The sequence below is a fragment of the Mizuhopecten yessoensis genome, unplaced genomic scaffold, assembly GCF_002113885.1.
Source record: "Mizuhopecten yessoensis strain PY_sf001 unplaced genomic scaffold, ASM211388v2 scaffold10841, whole genome shotgun sequence".
Classification (NCBI taxonomy): Eukaryota; Metazoa; Mollusca; class Bivalvia; order Pectinida; family Pectinidae; genus Mizuhopecten; species Mizuhopecten yessoensis.
The window spans coordinates 14,994-31,118 of NW_018408748.1; the positions used below are offsets into that span (position 1 = coordinate 14,994).

A 16,125-nucleotide genomic window follows, 5' to 3' on the forward strand; every position below is an offset into this window, starting at 1 on the left:
TTTATAAAGGTTCGAATTTAACAATTAAGGAATTTTATTTCAGTGTATATACGTTACATGATCCTTAGAAAGTGATATTAACCGAGAAGAAAGGTTCACGTAACCATAATTTTATATTCACCTCCACAAAAGTCCATAACTGATAAATATATTTCTAAATTTCCAATTGTTAAAACGATCGAGAAATTATCATTTCAATGAACATTTAATACAAACCACCTGCAGACTTCAGGCACAAATAGCTGATTCTGCTTTTTATTTTTATAATGTATATTAATTGTATTATAATGAGATCATCGAGTAATAATTGATCATCGGGAAAGTCAATTTTGTGAATTTCTCATTGTAATTCAACACAAATCCGTAACGCTGATTGGTCTGCATCAATGTTAGGTAACATAGTTTTTTTACTCCCTTGTTAAAATAGTTTGTCGTATTTCATTCCAAAATCCATCCCTATCGTTCTCTTCCTCTGGATATTTTATTGTTTTACAGTATTTATACGCGCTCGTCACGTATTCAGGGACACGTTTAAAATCTAGATCTATAAATAACATTACTAAACAGTCGCGGCTTTTTCGAGTCACGCTCTCATTTACACAGGTATTCAATACAAATTCACACCAGTTATCTGCAATAAAATGCTCCGTTATCACAAACACTAGTTTCTCGCTGTCTGGTAGAAACTCCGATAGCTGCCTCAGTTGATATTTGTTATGTGAAAAGTTCCTTTCCTGCCAGCAAACCCGGATGTTGTGTTCATTTTCAAACTGTTCCAGTTGAGGAAGTAAAAAAATGCGACTCCAACAATCATCTTCTGATATTACAAAAAAAGATTTAAACGTATATTGCCTCACGTTATCGACTGCTGTTTCTTGTTTCTTGAACTTCCTCCAAAAGAAGTACTGAACTTTCCACCTGTATTTAAAAAGGAAGGACGAAATAACTAGAAACAACAACAAAATACTCATTCCGGAGATCGCAAAAACTATCAAGAAAGATTCATGATTGCAGTTTCCTAGAAACAGCTGGTAGTTATCATTAACGTGACGCAGCATGGCAATGGAACCGTTTGGTAACACGCACGTGTAGTTGGTATGATGGTCGAGCATGACATTGGTATCGTAAATCCAAAAAACGAACTCCAGTGTATCGCACGTGCAGGCAAAGGGATTCCCATACATCAAAATCCTAATATTATGTTCGGGCCGCGAGTCCATCATATCCAGCCATGTCATTGCTTTCTTCCTAATGTAATTTAGTTTATTGTTCCTCAGATCTATGTTAGTGAGATTTGGCAAAATGTACAAGCCTGCAGGGAAATCATTGAAAAAGTTCCAAGACAGGTCTATATGTGTAACCCCTTCCAAGCCCTGTACGCTTTCCTCTTCTAGGATACTTAAATGATTTGACGATATGTCTACCTCATCCAGTTGCTTTATATCCTTGAAAATGTAATTCTTATTACTGAAGGCACGATCTAAATTGGCATTCTGAATGACCAGTTTATGCACCCCTTCCATATTACCGAGCAGCATCCGTCCTGATGTTGCAAAATCAACACCTGAAACGTTCATATACTCTACCCGTACTCCTAGTATACGAAAATCTGTACTTGAAATAGTTGTGTGTGATATGTCAAGCAGATACAATGTAGGAGACCTAGACATATCCAGATCACAATCAATGAAAAATGGAAAGAGCAGATGTGTGAAACGTACGAATCGCATATGTGGTCCCGGGCTGAGGGGCATCACACATCGAAAAGATGACTGTCTTTGTGGTTCTGGTAAATAACGTAGTTGTTTCCCATTAACCTTCGGACTTTCCTTGATCCCATGTGAAAATTTGATTGCGACATATGAATAATCAAATTCTTCTAGATATACACTCTCTTCAAAAAATGTCAAAATACTTTGCGCAAAACGAGGGAATGTGAACAAGAAGTTGTTCTCCGAGAACGAAATACGCCTTAAACAACTGAAATCGACAAAGGATTCCAAAGTCCCAACTGCTATTTCTACAATTCCGTTGTTACCTAAGTCAATATCTTCCACACACAATTGTCTATAGTATTGAGTCATTTCTTTTGTCACTTTAACAGTGGAGTTGACATCATACATCCATAATAATATCAACGGATTAACCTTATATAGATTCAGAACTTTCATTTTTCTGACAGGAAGACTTTGATTGGTTGTAGCTGTGAGACCGTACAAAATGTCCATGGCAACCGGAAACGTTATCGAAATACGAGAAAGATCCAGGTATTGCAGGGACGAGAAATGTTGTAAGAAAGCTTTTTCTATTTTCACAAAATATCTGTCATTAACGTGGCAATTTGACATATCCAAATATGTCAACGATTCAATATTACGAAAGTTGATAAATGTATCGTTCTTAAGATGCATTAATGTACAGTCTTTAAAAACTAGTTTGTCAAGCTTTGTCATATTGCTGAACCCTGTTCCAAACATAGGATTCGGTAGAAGGTCTATATAAAGTTCCTGAAGAGACATCAACGATGCGAACACTGAGTCTGGATACAAGGCTTCTTCGTCTAATGGCAAATTAGTATTGTAGGATAAATCCAAATATTTGAGTTTGGTATTGAGGGTAAAACGGATTTGACTAAACGTTTGCTGTACAATGTTGATGTGGTTGTGTCCAAGTGATAAGTCCTGCAGTGCCGGAAGTCCAGAAAACGTGTCTTTACCGATGAATTTGATTTCATTCCAGTTCAAATTTAAAGATTGCAAGTTAGGAAGGTTTAAAAACGAGGATTTGTCTAGAAGTGATAACTTGTTTCCAGATAAATCTAAGCCTTCGGTGAGATTCGACAAGTGTGGAATATGATCGAAACCACGGTTCGAACAATCGGCCATTCTCTTGTCGGTTGATAGCTTACAAGGGCGGCCACTGGAAAGGGCGATGACTGACAGAAGGTTTAGCATAACGAGCTGCAGATAGTTGTCCATCTAGAAAAGAAAACACTAAAATAAACATTGAAGATTTGTCACAACCCCCCACTAAGATTTGGTGGGGGGGGGTTGGGGGGGTGTACGCGTGTAAGTGGAGGCGTTATGTACGTGTGTTAGTGGAGGGGTTGTCGACGTTTTTGAGTAGAAGAGGTTTGGACGTGTGTAAGTGGAGAGGTGTGTACGTGTGAAAGTGTAGAGGATGTGTGCGTGTGTAAGTGGAGGGAATGTGTACATGTGTTCATGGATGAGAGTTTACGTGTGTTATTAGAGGGAGTGTGTAATGTACATGGATAATTGTGAACGGGACTAAGTGGGGATACCTACGTGTGCGTATATTGGTAGGGGTTGTAAGTTTGTAAGTGGACGTTTGTGAACATGTGTAAGTGAAAGGAAAGAGTAACTGCGTAAGTAGAGGGGTTATGTACGTTTGTAAGTGGAGGAGGTGCGTACATGTGTAAGTGGAAAATATTTGTACGTGTGTATAGAAGATGATGTGTATATGCATAAGTGGAAGGATTATGTACATGTATAAGTGGAGGAGCGTGCACGTGTATTAGTGAAAGGGTGTGTACGTGTGTAAGTGGAGGGGATTTATGGGTGTTAGTGGATGGAGTTTACTTGTGTAAGTTGAGGGGATTTTAGTGTGTAAGTTAAGGGTTATGTAAATGTGTAAGTTCAGTGGACGTATACATGTGTAAGTGGAGCGGCATGTACGTGTTTAAGTGGGAGGAATGTGTACGAGTGTAAGTGGACGGGGTGTGTACATGTGTGAGTGTAGGTTTTGTGTGTGTGAATAAGGGGAGCGAATGTGTATATGTGTTAGTGGAAGGGATGTGTAGTGTAAGCGGAGAGCTGCGTACTTGTGTAAGTGGAAATAATGTATAATTGTGTAAGTGGAGAGCTGCGTACTTGTGTAAGTGGAAGTAATGTATAATTGTGTAAGTGGAGAAGTGTGTACTTGTGTAAGTGAAAAGGTGTGTTCGTGTGTAAATAGAGGGAATGTGTACGTGTGAGTATAGAGGTGTGTACTTGTGTAAGTGGACGGAATGTTTACTTGTGTAAGTGGAGATGTGTGTACGTGTGCAATTGGAGAGTGTGTGTACGTGTGTAAGTGGAAGGGGTGTGTACGTGTGTAAGTGGAGGGTGTTGTACGTGTGTAAGTGGAGGGGTGGTGTACGTGTGTAAGTGGAGGGTGTGTACACATGTGTAAGTGGAAGGGGTGTGTACATGTAGAAATGGAGGGAGTGTGTACGTGTGTAAGTAGAGGGGTAGTGTATGTGTGTAAGTGGAGGGGTAGTGTACGTGTGTAAGTGGAGGGTGTGTTCACATGTGTAAGTGGAAGGGGTGTGTACATGTAGAAATGGACGGTGTGTGTACGTGTGTAAGTGGAAGGAGTGTGTACATGTGTAAGTGGATGGTGTGTACGTGTGTAAGTGCAAGGGGGTGTACATGTGAAAATGGAGGGGTGTGTACGGGTGTAAGTGAAGAAGGAGTGTACGTGTGTAAATGGAAGGGTAGTGCACGTGTTTAAGTGGAGGGGTATTGTAAGTATGTAAGTGGAGGGGTAGTGTACGTGTGTAAGTGGAAGGTGTGTGCACATGTGTAAGTGGAAGGGATGTGTACTTGTGTAAGTGGAGGGTGTGTACACATGTGTAAGCGGAGGGGTAGTGTACGTGTGTAAGTTGAGGGTGTGTGAACATGTATAAGTGAAAGGGGTGTGTACATGAGGAAATGGAGGGGTGTACGTGTGTAAATGGAGGGTGTGTGTACGTGTGTAAGTGGAAGGGGTGTGTACGTGTGTAAGTGGAGGGTGTGTGTACGTGTGTAAGTGGAGGGTGTGTACACATGTGAAAGTGGAAGGGGTGTGTACATGTAGAAATGGAGGGAGTGTGTGCGTGTGTAAGTGGAGGGGTAGTGTATGTGTGTAAGTGGAGGGGTAGTGTACGTGTGTAAATGGAGGGTGTATGCACATGTGTAAGTGGAAGGGGTGTGTACATGTAGAAATGGAGGGTGTGTGTACGTGTGTAAGTGGAGGGGTAGTGTACGTGTGTGAGTGGAGGGGTAGTGTACGTGTGTAAGTTGAGGGTGTGTGTACATGTGTAAATGGAAGGAGTGTGTACATGTAGAAATGGAGGGGTGTACGTTTGTAAGTGGAGGGTGTGTGTACGTGTGTAATTGGAAGGGGTAGTGTACGTGTGTAAGTGGAGGGGTAGTGTACGTGTTTAAGTGGAGGGTGTGTGTACGTGTGTAAGTGGAAGGGTGTGTTAGTGTGTAAGTGTGTAAGTGGAGGGGATGTGTATATTTGTAATTGGAGGGATGTGTATATGTCTAAGTGAAGGGCGTGTGAGTGTGATAGTGTAGGGGCGTATACGTGTATAAGTGGAAGGGGGTTTACGTTTGTAAGGGGAGGGAATGTGTATATGTGCAAGTGGAGGGGATGTGGAAGGATGTTATGTTAAATGAGGGGTGTGTACGTGTGAAAGCGGAGGAGACGTGTACGCTTGCAAGTAAAAGAGCGTGAACTTGTATGAGAAGAGGGGCGTGTACATGTATGAGAGGAGGGGGTGTACGTGTGTGGGAGGAAGGGGTGTTTACGATGTGTACGTGTGTAAATGGAGGGAATTGGTATAAGTATAAGTGGAGGGGATGTGTACAAGTTTAAGTGGATGTTCTGTGTAGGTGTGTTAATGGAGGGCGTATACGTGTGTAATTGGAGGGTATGTGTGCATACGTAAGTAAAGGGGTATATAGGTGTGTTGATGATACAATGCACAAATCTAATGCGTTTTCTTGTTTTGTTTCTTTTTTTTTGAACGAATTATTTTAAATCATTGATAATGTAGTCGTTGAAATAATTATTAAATGGATAAAAACCAAAACACTCACCTTTTGCATTTGTTGAACAAACCGAACATTTGTTGGATCCCTGCGGTCTACTAGTCGTCCTGGACAAGTGATACACGAAGGTTAAACAGGGTAAATCGGAATATTCTATAACCTCAAGCTTCGTTTTCTGGGAGATGTTACGACATGTAACACTGTAGTGTAGCCTGCACGTTGTAAAAACGTTAGTACTGTTAACAAGATGGCGGCTGGCAAAACAAGTCAAAGGTGAGTTCTCAGAACGTGTCCGGGTTTTTCTAGTTGAAATCTTCTTACCGATCAACGAATGGTCGGAACGAAAGATTATAGATCAGAGTGTTATAAAATGCTAAAATTACACTCCATAATAGCATCTTTATTAAAGTAGAGTGCTTGAAAGGTGACGGGAGCCGGCAATCGGGACGGTCAGCTGTCGACGACGAGTTTGAAGTTATTTGAAAAACAGGTTCAAAAATTAATTCTGAGTATTTATGGACCCATGATATATGTCAAGAAGCCTTTAAAGATTAATCATAATTTACACTGGTTGCAAAATGTCCTCTTAACAAGCAGATATATGCATTTTAAAGAGGTGACCTAGATTTTTATTTGTGCGGTTTTGACACTCCGTAACTTACGACTGTGTACGGTTGGATGCAAAGTTGTAAAATTGTACGGTCGGGACTGCATATTCGTACATAGCGATTGAGCGTACAGGCTACACTACAGTGATATATGCACTACTCGACTCGAGTCTGTCAAAAACAAACATGTCTCGTCGTCAGTATAGCTACGTTATCGCAGCTACCTGAGCACCGGTGATCGATATCACGCCGTCTTATAAAGTGCTAGGCGACATGACTGACAAAGTTTGTCGTATTTTATTTAAAAGATTATTTTATATAATATTTACATTTATTATTAGGCTTTTGGATGTGTGTATAATCTGTAGTGTCTGATGCAAAACAAAATCAATTTGGTGTTGTCGGTAAACCTACCTACCCTTATTTGTTGTGCATACCCTAAACTTTTTAAGGCAATTTTTAAAGAAGCACTGTAAAAATCAGGACTATTTTTTCTATATAAACCATAAAAAAATATTTTGAAAATAAATATTGTTACCTACTCTATTATATACTTTAATATAGATGCAAGGCAGCTCTATGTGTAGCATCAGTTCCCATTATAAAACTGGTAAACAACTTCTGACTGAAAAACATTTATTCAAATTACTGTGCGGATCGCTATATAAATCATGTCTAAATCATGAGAGCACAGGGATCCCTTCGTGCAATGCGATGTGATGTAAACTTCTAGTTTCACTTTCGTCATTTATGTTGCTCAGTCCAATTAAACACTTCGGCAATTTAATAGGCTTCAACAGATGTGGAGCATTAGGCATTAAAATAACACAGCTTTCCACTATGCACAATATTGTCTTTGATATAACGGACATACCACAGTCCAATGTTAAACCCATTCCGACAAGTACGTCTCCCATAAGAGGTACGGTAGGGGATATCTCAAATTCGTTTTGAATATTTTAAATTTTATGAATAGGTAGGAGACCGATTCAATCAATTCTGTCGCCTTCCTTATATACCTGTTATAGAGTATGGTCCGACAGTACAGAAGACCGATACGCATGTAGACACAAATGTTATGTTTCAGACCGGGAAGATGCGATTGCGGTGTATTTGTAATGAATCAAAGTAGGGTAATAAGTTAAAATTGCATTCCATATTTCTTCCAAACCACACCACACCATAACAAATCACCGTACTAATGGCCATTTTAAGATTCCTTGTAAGTCTGTACAAGGTAACATTTTTATGTATGAATTCACGATAACCGTTTTCTTTGTGTACCAATTTTTCTCTCTCTAAACTTGAACATGCCTAAGAAGAGACCATACACGATAACGGTGTCTTTTGTTTTAGTACCGCTTGTACACAGAAAATTAAACTAACTTCCATTATATGTGATGATTCTTCCGTTGTTGTACCTATCAGTTAAGGACGTGCCTCCAAGTGTGTTGCATATGGTGTTTTTGCCTCATTGTGATAGCGCGGATCTGATGCCGACTTTATAGTGCTACCTCACTGACATACCATGCCAACAGCACCCTGCTCATCATTCCGCCCTGTCACATTATTCTGGCAACGGATGAACCAGCTGACAGGTCCGCATAAATGTAAGGTAACACAGTTTAGTTTACTCCCTTGTTAAAATAGTTTGACGTATTTCATTCCAAAATCCATCCCTATCGTTTTCTTCCTCTGGATATGTTATTGTTTTACAGTATTTATATGCGCTCGTCACGTATTCAGGAACACGATTGAAATCTAGATTTATAAATATCATTACTAAACACTCGCGGTTTTTTCGAGTCACGCTCTCATTTATACAGGTATTCAATACAAATTCACACCAGTTATCTGCAATAAAATCCTCCGTTATCACAAACACTAGTTTCTCGCTGTCTGGTAGAAACTCTGATAGCTGCCTCAGTTGATATTTATTATGTGAAAAGTTCCTCTCTTGCCAGCAAACCCGGATGTTGTGTTCATTTTCAAGCTGTACCAGTTTAGGAAGGAGATAATTGCGACTCCACCAATCATCTTCTGATAATACAAAAAATGATTTAAACGTATATTGCCTCACGTTATCGACTGCTGCTTCTTGTTTCTTGAACTTCCTCCAAAAGAAGTACTGAACTTTCCACCTGTATTTAAAAACGAAGGACGAAATAACTAGGAACAACAACATAATACTCATTCCGAAGATCGCAAAAACTATCCAGAAAGATTCCTGATTGCAGTTTCCTAGAAACAGCTGGTAATTATCATTAACGTGACGCAGCATGGCAATGGAACCGTTTGGTACCACGCACGTGTATTTGTTATGATAATCGAGCATGACACTTGTATCGCAAATCCAAAAAACGAACTCCAGTGTATCGCACGTGCAGGCAAAGGGATTCCCATACATCAAAATCCTAATATTACGTTCGGGCCGCGAGTCCATGAGATCCAGCCATGTCCTTGCTTTCTTCCTAAGATAAGTTATTTTATTGTTCCTCAGATCTATGTTAGTAAGATTTGGCAAAATGTACAAGCCTGCAGGGAAATCATTGAAAATGTTCCAAGACAGGTCTATATTTGTTACCCCCTCCAAGCCCTGCACGCTTTCCTCTTCTAGGATACTTAAATGATTTGACGACATGTCTACCTCATTCAGTCGCTTGATATCCTTGAAAATGTAATTCTTATTACTGAAGGCACGATCTAAATTGGCATTCTGAATGACCAGTCTATGCACCCCTTCCATATTACCGAGCAGCATCCGTCCTGATGTTGCAAAATCCATACCTGAAACGTTCATATACTCTACCCGTACTCCTTTTATACGAAAATCTGCACTTGAAATAGTTGTGTGTGATATGTCCAGCAGATACAATGTAGGAGACCTAGATATATCCAGATCACAATCAATGAAAAATGGAAAGAGCAGATGTGTTAAGCGAAAGAATCGCATATGTGGTCCCAGGCTGAGGGGCATCACACATCGAAACGACGACTGTCTTTGTGGTTCTGGTAAATAACGTAGTTGTTTCCCATTCACCTGCTGACCCTCCTTGATCCCATGTGAAAATTTGATTGCGACATATGAATAATCTAGTTCTTCTAGATGTACACTCTCTTCAAAAAATATTAAAGCACTAAGCGCAAATCGAGGGAATGTGAACAAGAAGTTGTTTTCCGAGAACGAAATACGCCTTAAACAACTGAAATCGACAAAGGATTCCAAAGTCCCAACTGCTATTTCTACAATTCCGTTGTTACCTAAGTCAATATCTTCCACACACAATTGTCTATAGTATTGAGTCATTTCTTTTGTCACTTTAACAGTGTAGTTGACATCATTAATCCATAATAATATCAACGGATTAACATTATATAGATTCAGAACTTTCATTTTTCTGACAGGATGACTTTGATTGGTTGTAGCTGTGAGACCGTACAAAATGTCCATGGCAACCGGAAACGTTATCGAAGTACGAGAAAGATCCAGGTATTGCAGGGACGAGAAATGTTGTAAGAAAGCTTTTTCTATTTTCACAACATATGTGTCATTAACGTGGCAATTTGACATGTCCAAATATGTCAACGATTCCAGATCATGAAAGTTTATAAATGTATCGTTCTTAAGATGCATTAATGTACAGTCCTTAAAAACTAGTTTGTTAAGCTTTGTCATATTGCCGAACCCTGTTCCAAAGATAGGATTCGGTAGAAGGTCTATATGAAGTTCCTGAAGAGACATCAACGATGCGAACACTGAGTCTGGATACAAGGCTTCTGCGTCTAATGGCAAATTAACATTGAAGGATAAATCCAAATATTTGAGTTTGGTATTGAGGGTAAAACGGATTTCAGTAAAAGGTTGTTGTACAATGTTGATGTGGTTGTGTCCAAGTGATAAGTCCTGCAGTGCCGGAAGTCCAAAAAACGTCTCTTTACCGATGAGTTTGATTTCATTCCAGTTCAAATTTAAGGATTGCAAGTTAGGAAGGTTTAAAAAGGAGGATTTGTCTAGAAGTGATAACTTGTTTCCTGATAAATCTAAGCCTTCGGTGAGATTCGACAAGTGTGGAATATGATCGAAACCACGGTTCGAACAATCGGCCATTCTCTTGTCGGTTGATATCGTACAAGGGCGGCCATAGGAAAGGGCGATGACCGACAGAAGGTTTAGCACAACGAGTTGCAGATAGTTGTTCATTCTAAAAAAGAAAACATTAAAATAAACAATCAAGGCTTTAAAAAGCAGCATATTTTTTTGTATTATTCATATTTCTTATGGACACTTTAAGGTAAAGAATTACATCGCTATGTTGTTTCTCTATCACAAAAGAGTTCCAATATGAACAGCATTTCTTTAATTGATATTGCTTGTCCATTTACTAAGGCAAAGATTTACACGGAATAAGAAATTCATTACACTTTTAATGTTTTGGCAAACGCACTTTGAATACATTGCATGGCTTAACCACTCCCCAACCGCTCTATTATGTCTGTTTTGTATATAGTACGTTGATGCAATGTAACAGGGATTGAGTCTTGATGGTGTAACTTACTGAAAAGGCGCACAATTTATAATTGTCTTTGTATTAATTAAGATGTAATTATATAAATGATAATATTAGAAAGCATTCTCCAATGCCTATACACAGTTCATAGCTTAAACCTGCATCGACATCACTTAATACATACTGAAGGTAAGACACATTTTTGACCTGTGCTTTGTTCGGCTACGAATCGTTTCCGGCACAATAACATCTATCCGAAAAGTACCAGCGACTAAAACACTACACCAACGCCTATTCCACTTCTATTTCAAAACAGATAGTTGAAAGTTGCCATGGTAAATAATCCCCGACAAAGTCATATCATCTATCATATAGTTTTATTATATGTATGAACATTTCTCGCAATCACATTGGTCGGATCCTTTACACGTGACCAGTCCTCAAAAACTCATGTAGACTGGTTATCCGGTGAATATCGATTTCTAAATATAGCCTGTATGGAAATTCCCCGGAACCTGTCGTAACGCATGCGCAGTTATACTGGAACGCGATCTGTCATACGACATCAGAAGATGGCTCCTTCGTTGGGAAAATTACCAAAACTATTCGAGGATAAAGATGCTGTTAACGTACAAAAAAGGCCATTGAACACGCAGTGCATGTCCTCCATGCTTATCTTAAAAAAAGAATCTAGACGATGCCTTCGAAAGCTACAATGATGAACTGTTGTATTCAAACCTGGCTGGATTTTACACGGAGGCTCGCGTACAAAAATCAGAACATTTAGTTTTGTTTCGTTAAAACAGTTATGGGCTTTTGTGCTGTTAAATATGACGTAATATGAACCTGAAAGAGTGATATTGACCTCGGCTTCGCCTAAGTCAATATCACTCTTTTAGGTTCATATCACATCATATTCACCAGCACAAAAGTCCATAATTGTATAATATACGCAGATTAGCAAAGTTCGGAAACGTAGTTGAGGGGTGTACGTGTGTAAGCGAAAGGGATGTGTACGTGTGTATATAGAGGCTGTGTTTACGTGTTTAAGTCCGGGGGGGTGTACCTGTGTATGAGGAGGGGGTGTACGTGTATAGGTGGAGGGATGTGAACGTGTGTAAGTGGAGGGTATTTATGTGTGTAATTGGAGATTGTGTGTATATAGACGGAGGTGTAAGTGTGTTAGATGAGGGTTGTATAAGTGTGTAAGTGAGTAAGTGAAAGGGGTGCGAGCGTGTGCTAGTAGAGGGGGTTTTAACATGTGTAAATGGAGGTTGGGTGTACGTGTAAAAAAAAAAGACGGGTTGTGTACGTATGTTAGATGATGGTTGTGTACGTGTGTAAGCGAAGGTGGCTGTACGTGTGTAAGTAGAGGACATGTGAACGTAAGTAAGAAGAGGAGGTGTGTACGTGTGTAAGTGGAGGTTGTGTGTGCGTGTGGAAATATATGGAGTGTGTACTTATGTTAGATGAGGGTTGTATACGTGTGTCAGCGGAAGGGTTGGTAATTGTATAAGTGGAGGGAACGTATACGTACTCTGTATATAAGGTAGCGTAATGTATTCGTGTTAAATTGGAAGGGAAATGGTCGGGTATAAATGTGAAGGTTGGGGGTGTGTATGTTCGATATTGGAGGTGAAATGTACGTGTGTAATTGAATGAGAGTACTTTTGTAACTATGGGATGTGTTTATATGTAAGTGGCAGGAATGTATACCTTTGTTACTGGGGGTGATATGGACGTCTGTTCATGTTAGTGGATGGATGTGTCCATATGTGAGTAAAGGTTATATGTAGTGTGTAAATGGATGGGTGTGTACGTGTGTAAGTGGAGGGGGGTGTACGTGTGTAAGTGGAGGGGGGTGTACGTGTGTAAGTGGAGGGGGTGTACGTGTGTAAGTGGAGGGGGTGTACGTGGAGGCGGTGTGAACATGTGTAAGTGAAGTGTGTGTATGTGTATAAATGGAGGTAGTGTATACGTGTGTAAGTAGAGGGATGTGTACGTGTGTAAGTGAATGGTGTGTGTACATGTGTAAGTGGAGGCGTTTGTACATGTGTAAGTGGAGGGGTATGTATGTGTGTAACTGGAGAGGGTGTGTTCCTGTCCAACCCGAGGGGTATGTATGTGTGTAACTGGAGCGGGTGTGTTCGTGTGTAAGTGGAGGGGTTTGTATGTGTGTAACTGGAGAGGGTGTGTTCGTGTGTAAGTGGAGGTTATGTACATGTGTAAGTGGAGGGTGTGTGTACGTGTGTAAGTGGAGGAGGGTTGTACGTGTGTAAGTGGAGGGGGGTTGTACGTATGTATGTGGAAAGGGTATGTTCGGTTGTAAGTGGAGGTGATATGATGGAGTGTTAGTGCAATGTGTTACAATTAATTGATTAAGCTATTTAAGTCTTACGAACAGACGGTCGGAGTGTTGGCGCAACCATTTATTAAATATACATCTGTACATTGTACCACACTATTCTACAGACGGATGTGCAATCCTATATGTGGTTTTGATAGGAGAGACAGACACATGTTACAGATTCGGCTCACTATTTACGTCGCTGTGTTCGGTGCCCAGTTACAGAGTAAATACACAGTATAAAGACTAGTCTGACGATATCAAATAACTGCCTGTGCATTAAGCATTGATGTAATGCTAATGGTTTAGAATTACATGTATAGAGTCACCAGCATTGTGACACTGTAGCCAGAAATAGCTTTATGTAAATGGTTTCCCCGAAATGTCACAGGTTGATGCGTGGCGCACCTGCCCAGACATGGGGTGGGATAATTTGGGGATTTACCGAGAATTGCTATGTATTTATTTCTGATCACATTTGACACGTAAATGGTTGAGTAATTGTGTTCTCTGAGATTTTAAACAATACACATAGGTATAACCCTAATATACATTATGTTGCCTGTAGCTGTTTCGTGTATCGTTTGAAATATATAGCCTAATCAATTACACTGACGGGTACGACTAAAACTGTCAAGGATGGTCAGCTTAATGAATCAGCATAATATAATTTGTAGTGATAGGTAGACAAGTATTACGACTGGGTGACACCTCTACTGAAGATTACGTATGTGTGTGCGTCCCTTTACAACACTTGAGCGCGGGTTTTGTTAGATATACATCTGAAAGCAAGCAATACACTGTACATGTGCCTTATGTAATGTTTTTTAGATAAACTTGTTACAAATGTTTCAGTCAACATTAGACTTGACACCTTGGGTCCCTTGGTTGGATACGGTGATACATTTGGTGAAGTCAGGGTTTCGTATCATGATTAATTAGCTCGGTAGAGAAAAACAGTAAGATAATAATAAAAGTATTCTAAATCATTGATAATGTAGTCGTTAAAATAAATTGTAAATGATAACAAAAACACTCACCTTTCGCATTTGTTGAACAAACCGTACATGTATGGGATCCCTACGGTATACTGTTCGTCCTGGACAAGTGATACACGAATGTTAAACCAGGTGAATCGGACAATTATCCCGTTATGACATGGTTTTATATATAACTCCAAGCTTAGTTATCGGGGAGCTGTTACGAAATGTACACAGCGAAAACAATCACCTCCGCCTCAGTGATTCCATGGGACACTAAAGGCGGGTTACGTATGCCCGCTTTACCATCGTATTACACAACGAGGGTCAAAGTTTTTTTAATTCGTGAATATTTCATTACCTTAACCATAATGATATATCTTTACATACATTACACTGCCTACAACTGTAATCGTACGCAACGAAAAAGGAGATAATTGCCTTAAAACAACACATCATTCCACTATCAAAATATTGCCTTTGATATAACGGATATACCACCAGCGTAGGGGATACATAGACCATTTTTAGACCCATTCCGACAAGTACGTCTCCCATAAGAGGAACGGTAGTGGTATCTCAGATCCATTTTGATTATTTTGAATTTATGAATAGGTAGGAGACCGATTCAATCAATTCTGTCTCCTTCCTTATATTCCTGTTATAGAGTCTGGTCCGACAGTACAGAAGACCGATACGCCTAAAGACATTAATGTTGTGCTTCAGATCGGGGAGATGCGATTGCGGTGTATTTTTTTATTGAATCAAAGTGCAGTAATAAGTTAAAACTCCATTCAATATTTCTTCCAAACCACACCACACCATAACAACTCACCTGACTTAGGGCCATTTTAAAATACCTTGTAAGTCTGTACTCGGTAACACTTTTTAGTATATATTAACGATAACCGTTTTTTTGTGTACCAATTATTCTCTCTTTAACCTTGAAAACGCCTAAAAAGAGACCCTACAAGATAACAGTGTCTTTCGTTTTAGTACCGCTTGCACACAGAAAATTAAACAGTTTTCAGTTATATATGTGATTCTTCCTCCGTTGTTGAACAGGGTTTAACGACCAATCATTTGAGGACGTGCCTCCATGTGTGTTGTATAAGGTATTTGTTTGGCTCCTTGTGATAACGCTGATCTGATGCCAACTTTAATGTGCTTCCTCACTGAAATACCATGCCGAAAGCACCCAGCACATCATTCCGCCCTGTCACATTATACTGGCAACGGATGAACCAGTTGTTGCCATTCCTCTAATAATGTTGCACGTTAAGCAGGGAATAACAACTACCATTTTTAGATCACCTGCCCGAAGGGCAAGTGAGCTTATGCCATGGCGCGGCCGCCGGCGTTCGGCGTCTGGACGTCGTCCGTCAACTTTTCCTAAAAATCGTTGCTAGTCATACACGACGGAAATATAGTAAATTCCTTAAAATCCTTCTTCTTCTGTAATGAAAGGAAGTGTTCCATATTTAGTCTGAAGCATCCTAGGGTAAAGGTGAACCAATTTTGTATAAACCTGGGGTCTGGCCTCTGAGGGGCCTGAGTGGCGGGGTCCAATAGGGAAAATACAGCAAATTCTTTAAAATCCTTGTTCTTCTGTAGGAATTAAAGGGTTTGTTTCATATTTAGTCTGTAGCATCATTGGGTGAGGGGGAACCAATTTGGTATAAACCGTGGGTCTGGCCCCCGAGGGGCCTGAGGGCTGGGCCAAATAGGAAACACTTAGTAAATTCTTTAAAACCCTTCTTCTTCTGTAGGAATGAAAGGATTTGCTCCATATTTAGTCTGAAGCATCCTTGGGTAAAGGGGAACAAATTTTATATAAACCGGGGGTCTGGCCACTGAGGGGCC

General features: G+C 39.9%; 2 protein-coding genes across 2 annotated transcripts; both read right to left on the bottom strand.

Moving 5' to 3' along the window:
- Positions 1-93: 93 nt before the first annotated feature.
- On the bottom strand, positions 94-6,060 carry LOC110462899 (toll-like receptor 2). The gene is made up of 2 exons (XM_021517139.1): positions 5,868-6,060; positions 94-2,978 (listed from the first exon to the last, which is right to left on the bottom strand). Exons 1-2 carry the CDS (start codon positions 5,874-5,876, stop codon positions 408-410), a joined length of 2,580 nt encoding a protein of 859 aa, XP_021372814.1. The 5' UTR covers positions 5,877-6,060; the 3' UTR covers positions 94-407.
- Positions 6,061-7,050: 990 nt separating this feature from the next.
- LOC110462895 (toll-like receptor 2) lies at positions 7,051-14,559 on the bottom strand. The gene is made up of 2 exons (XM_021517134.1): positions 14,323-14,559; positions 7,051-10,629 (listed from the first exon to the last, which is right to left on the bottom strand). Exons 1-2 carry the CDS (start codon positions 14,349-14,351, stop codon positions 8,058-8,060), a joined length of 2,601 nt encoding a protein of 866 aa, XP_021372809.1. The 5' UTR covers positions 14,352-14,559; the 3' UTR covers positions 7,051-8,057.
- Between the last annotated feature and the right edge of the window lie 1,566 nt (positions 14,560-16,125).

Coding starts and splice junctions, on each gene's coding strand:
- LOC110462895 (XM_021517134.1), bottom strand. CDS start 14,351: ATGTACGGTTTGTTCAACAAATGCGAAAG. Junction 10,630..14,322: donor TTGTTCAACAAATGCGAAAG/GTGAGTGTTTTT, acceptor TTTCTTTTTTAG/AATGAACAACTATCTGCAAC.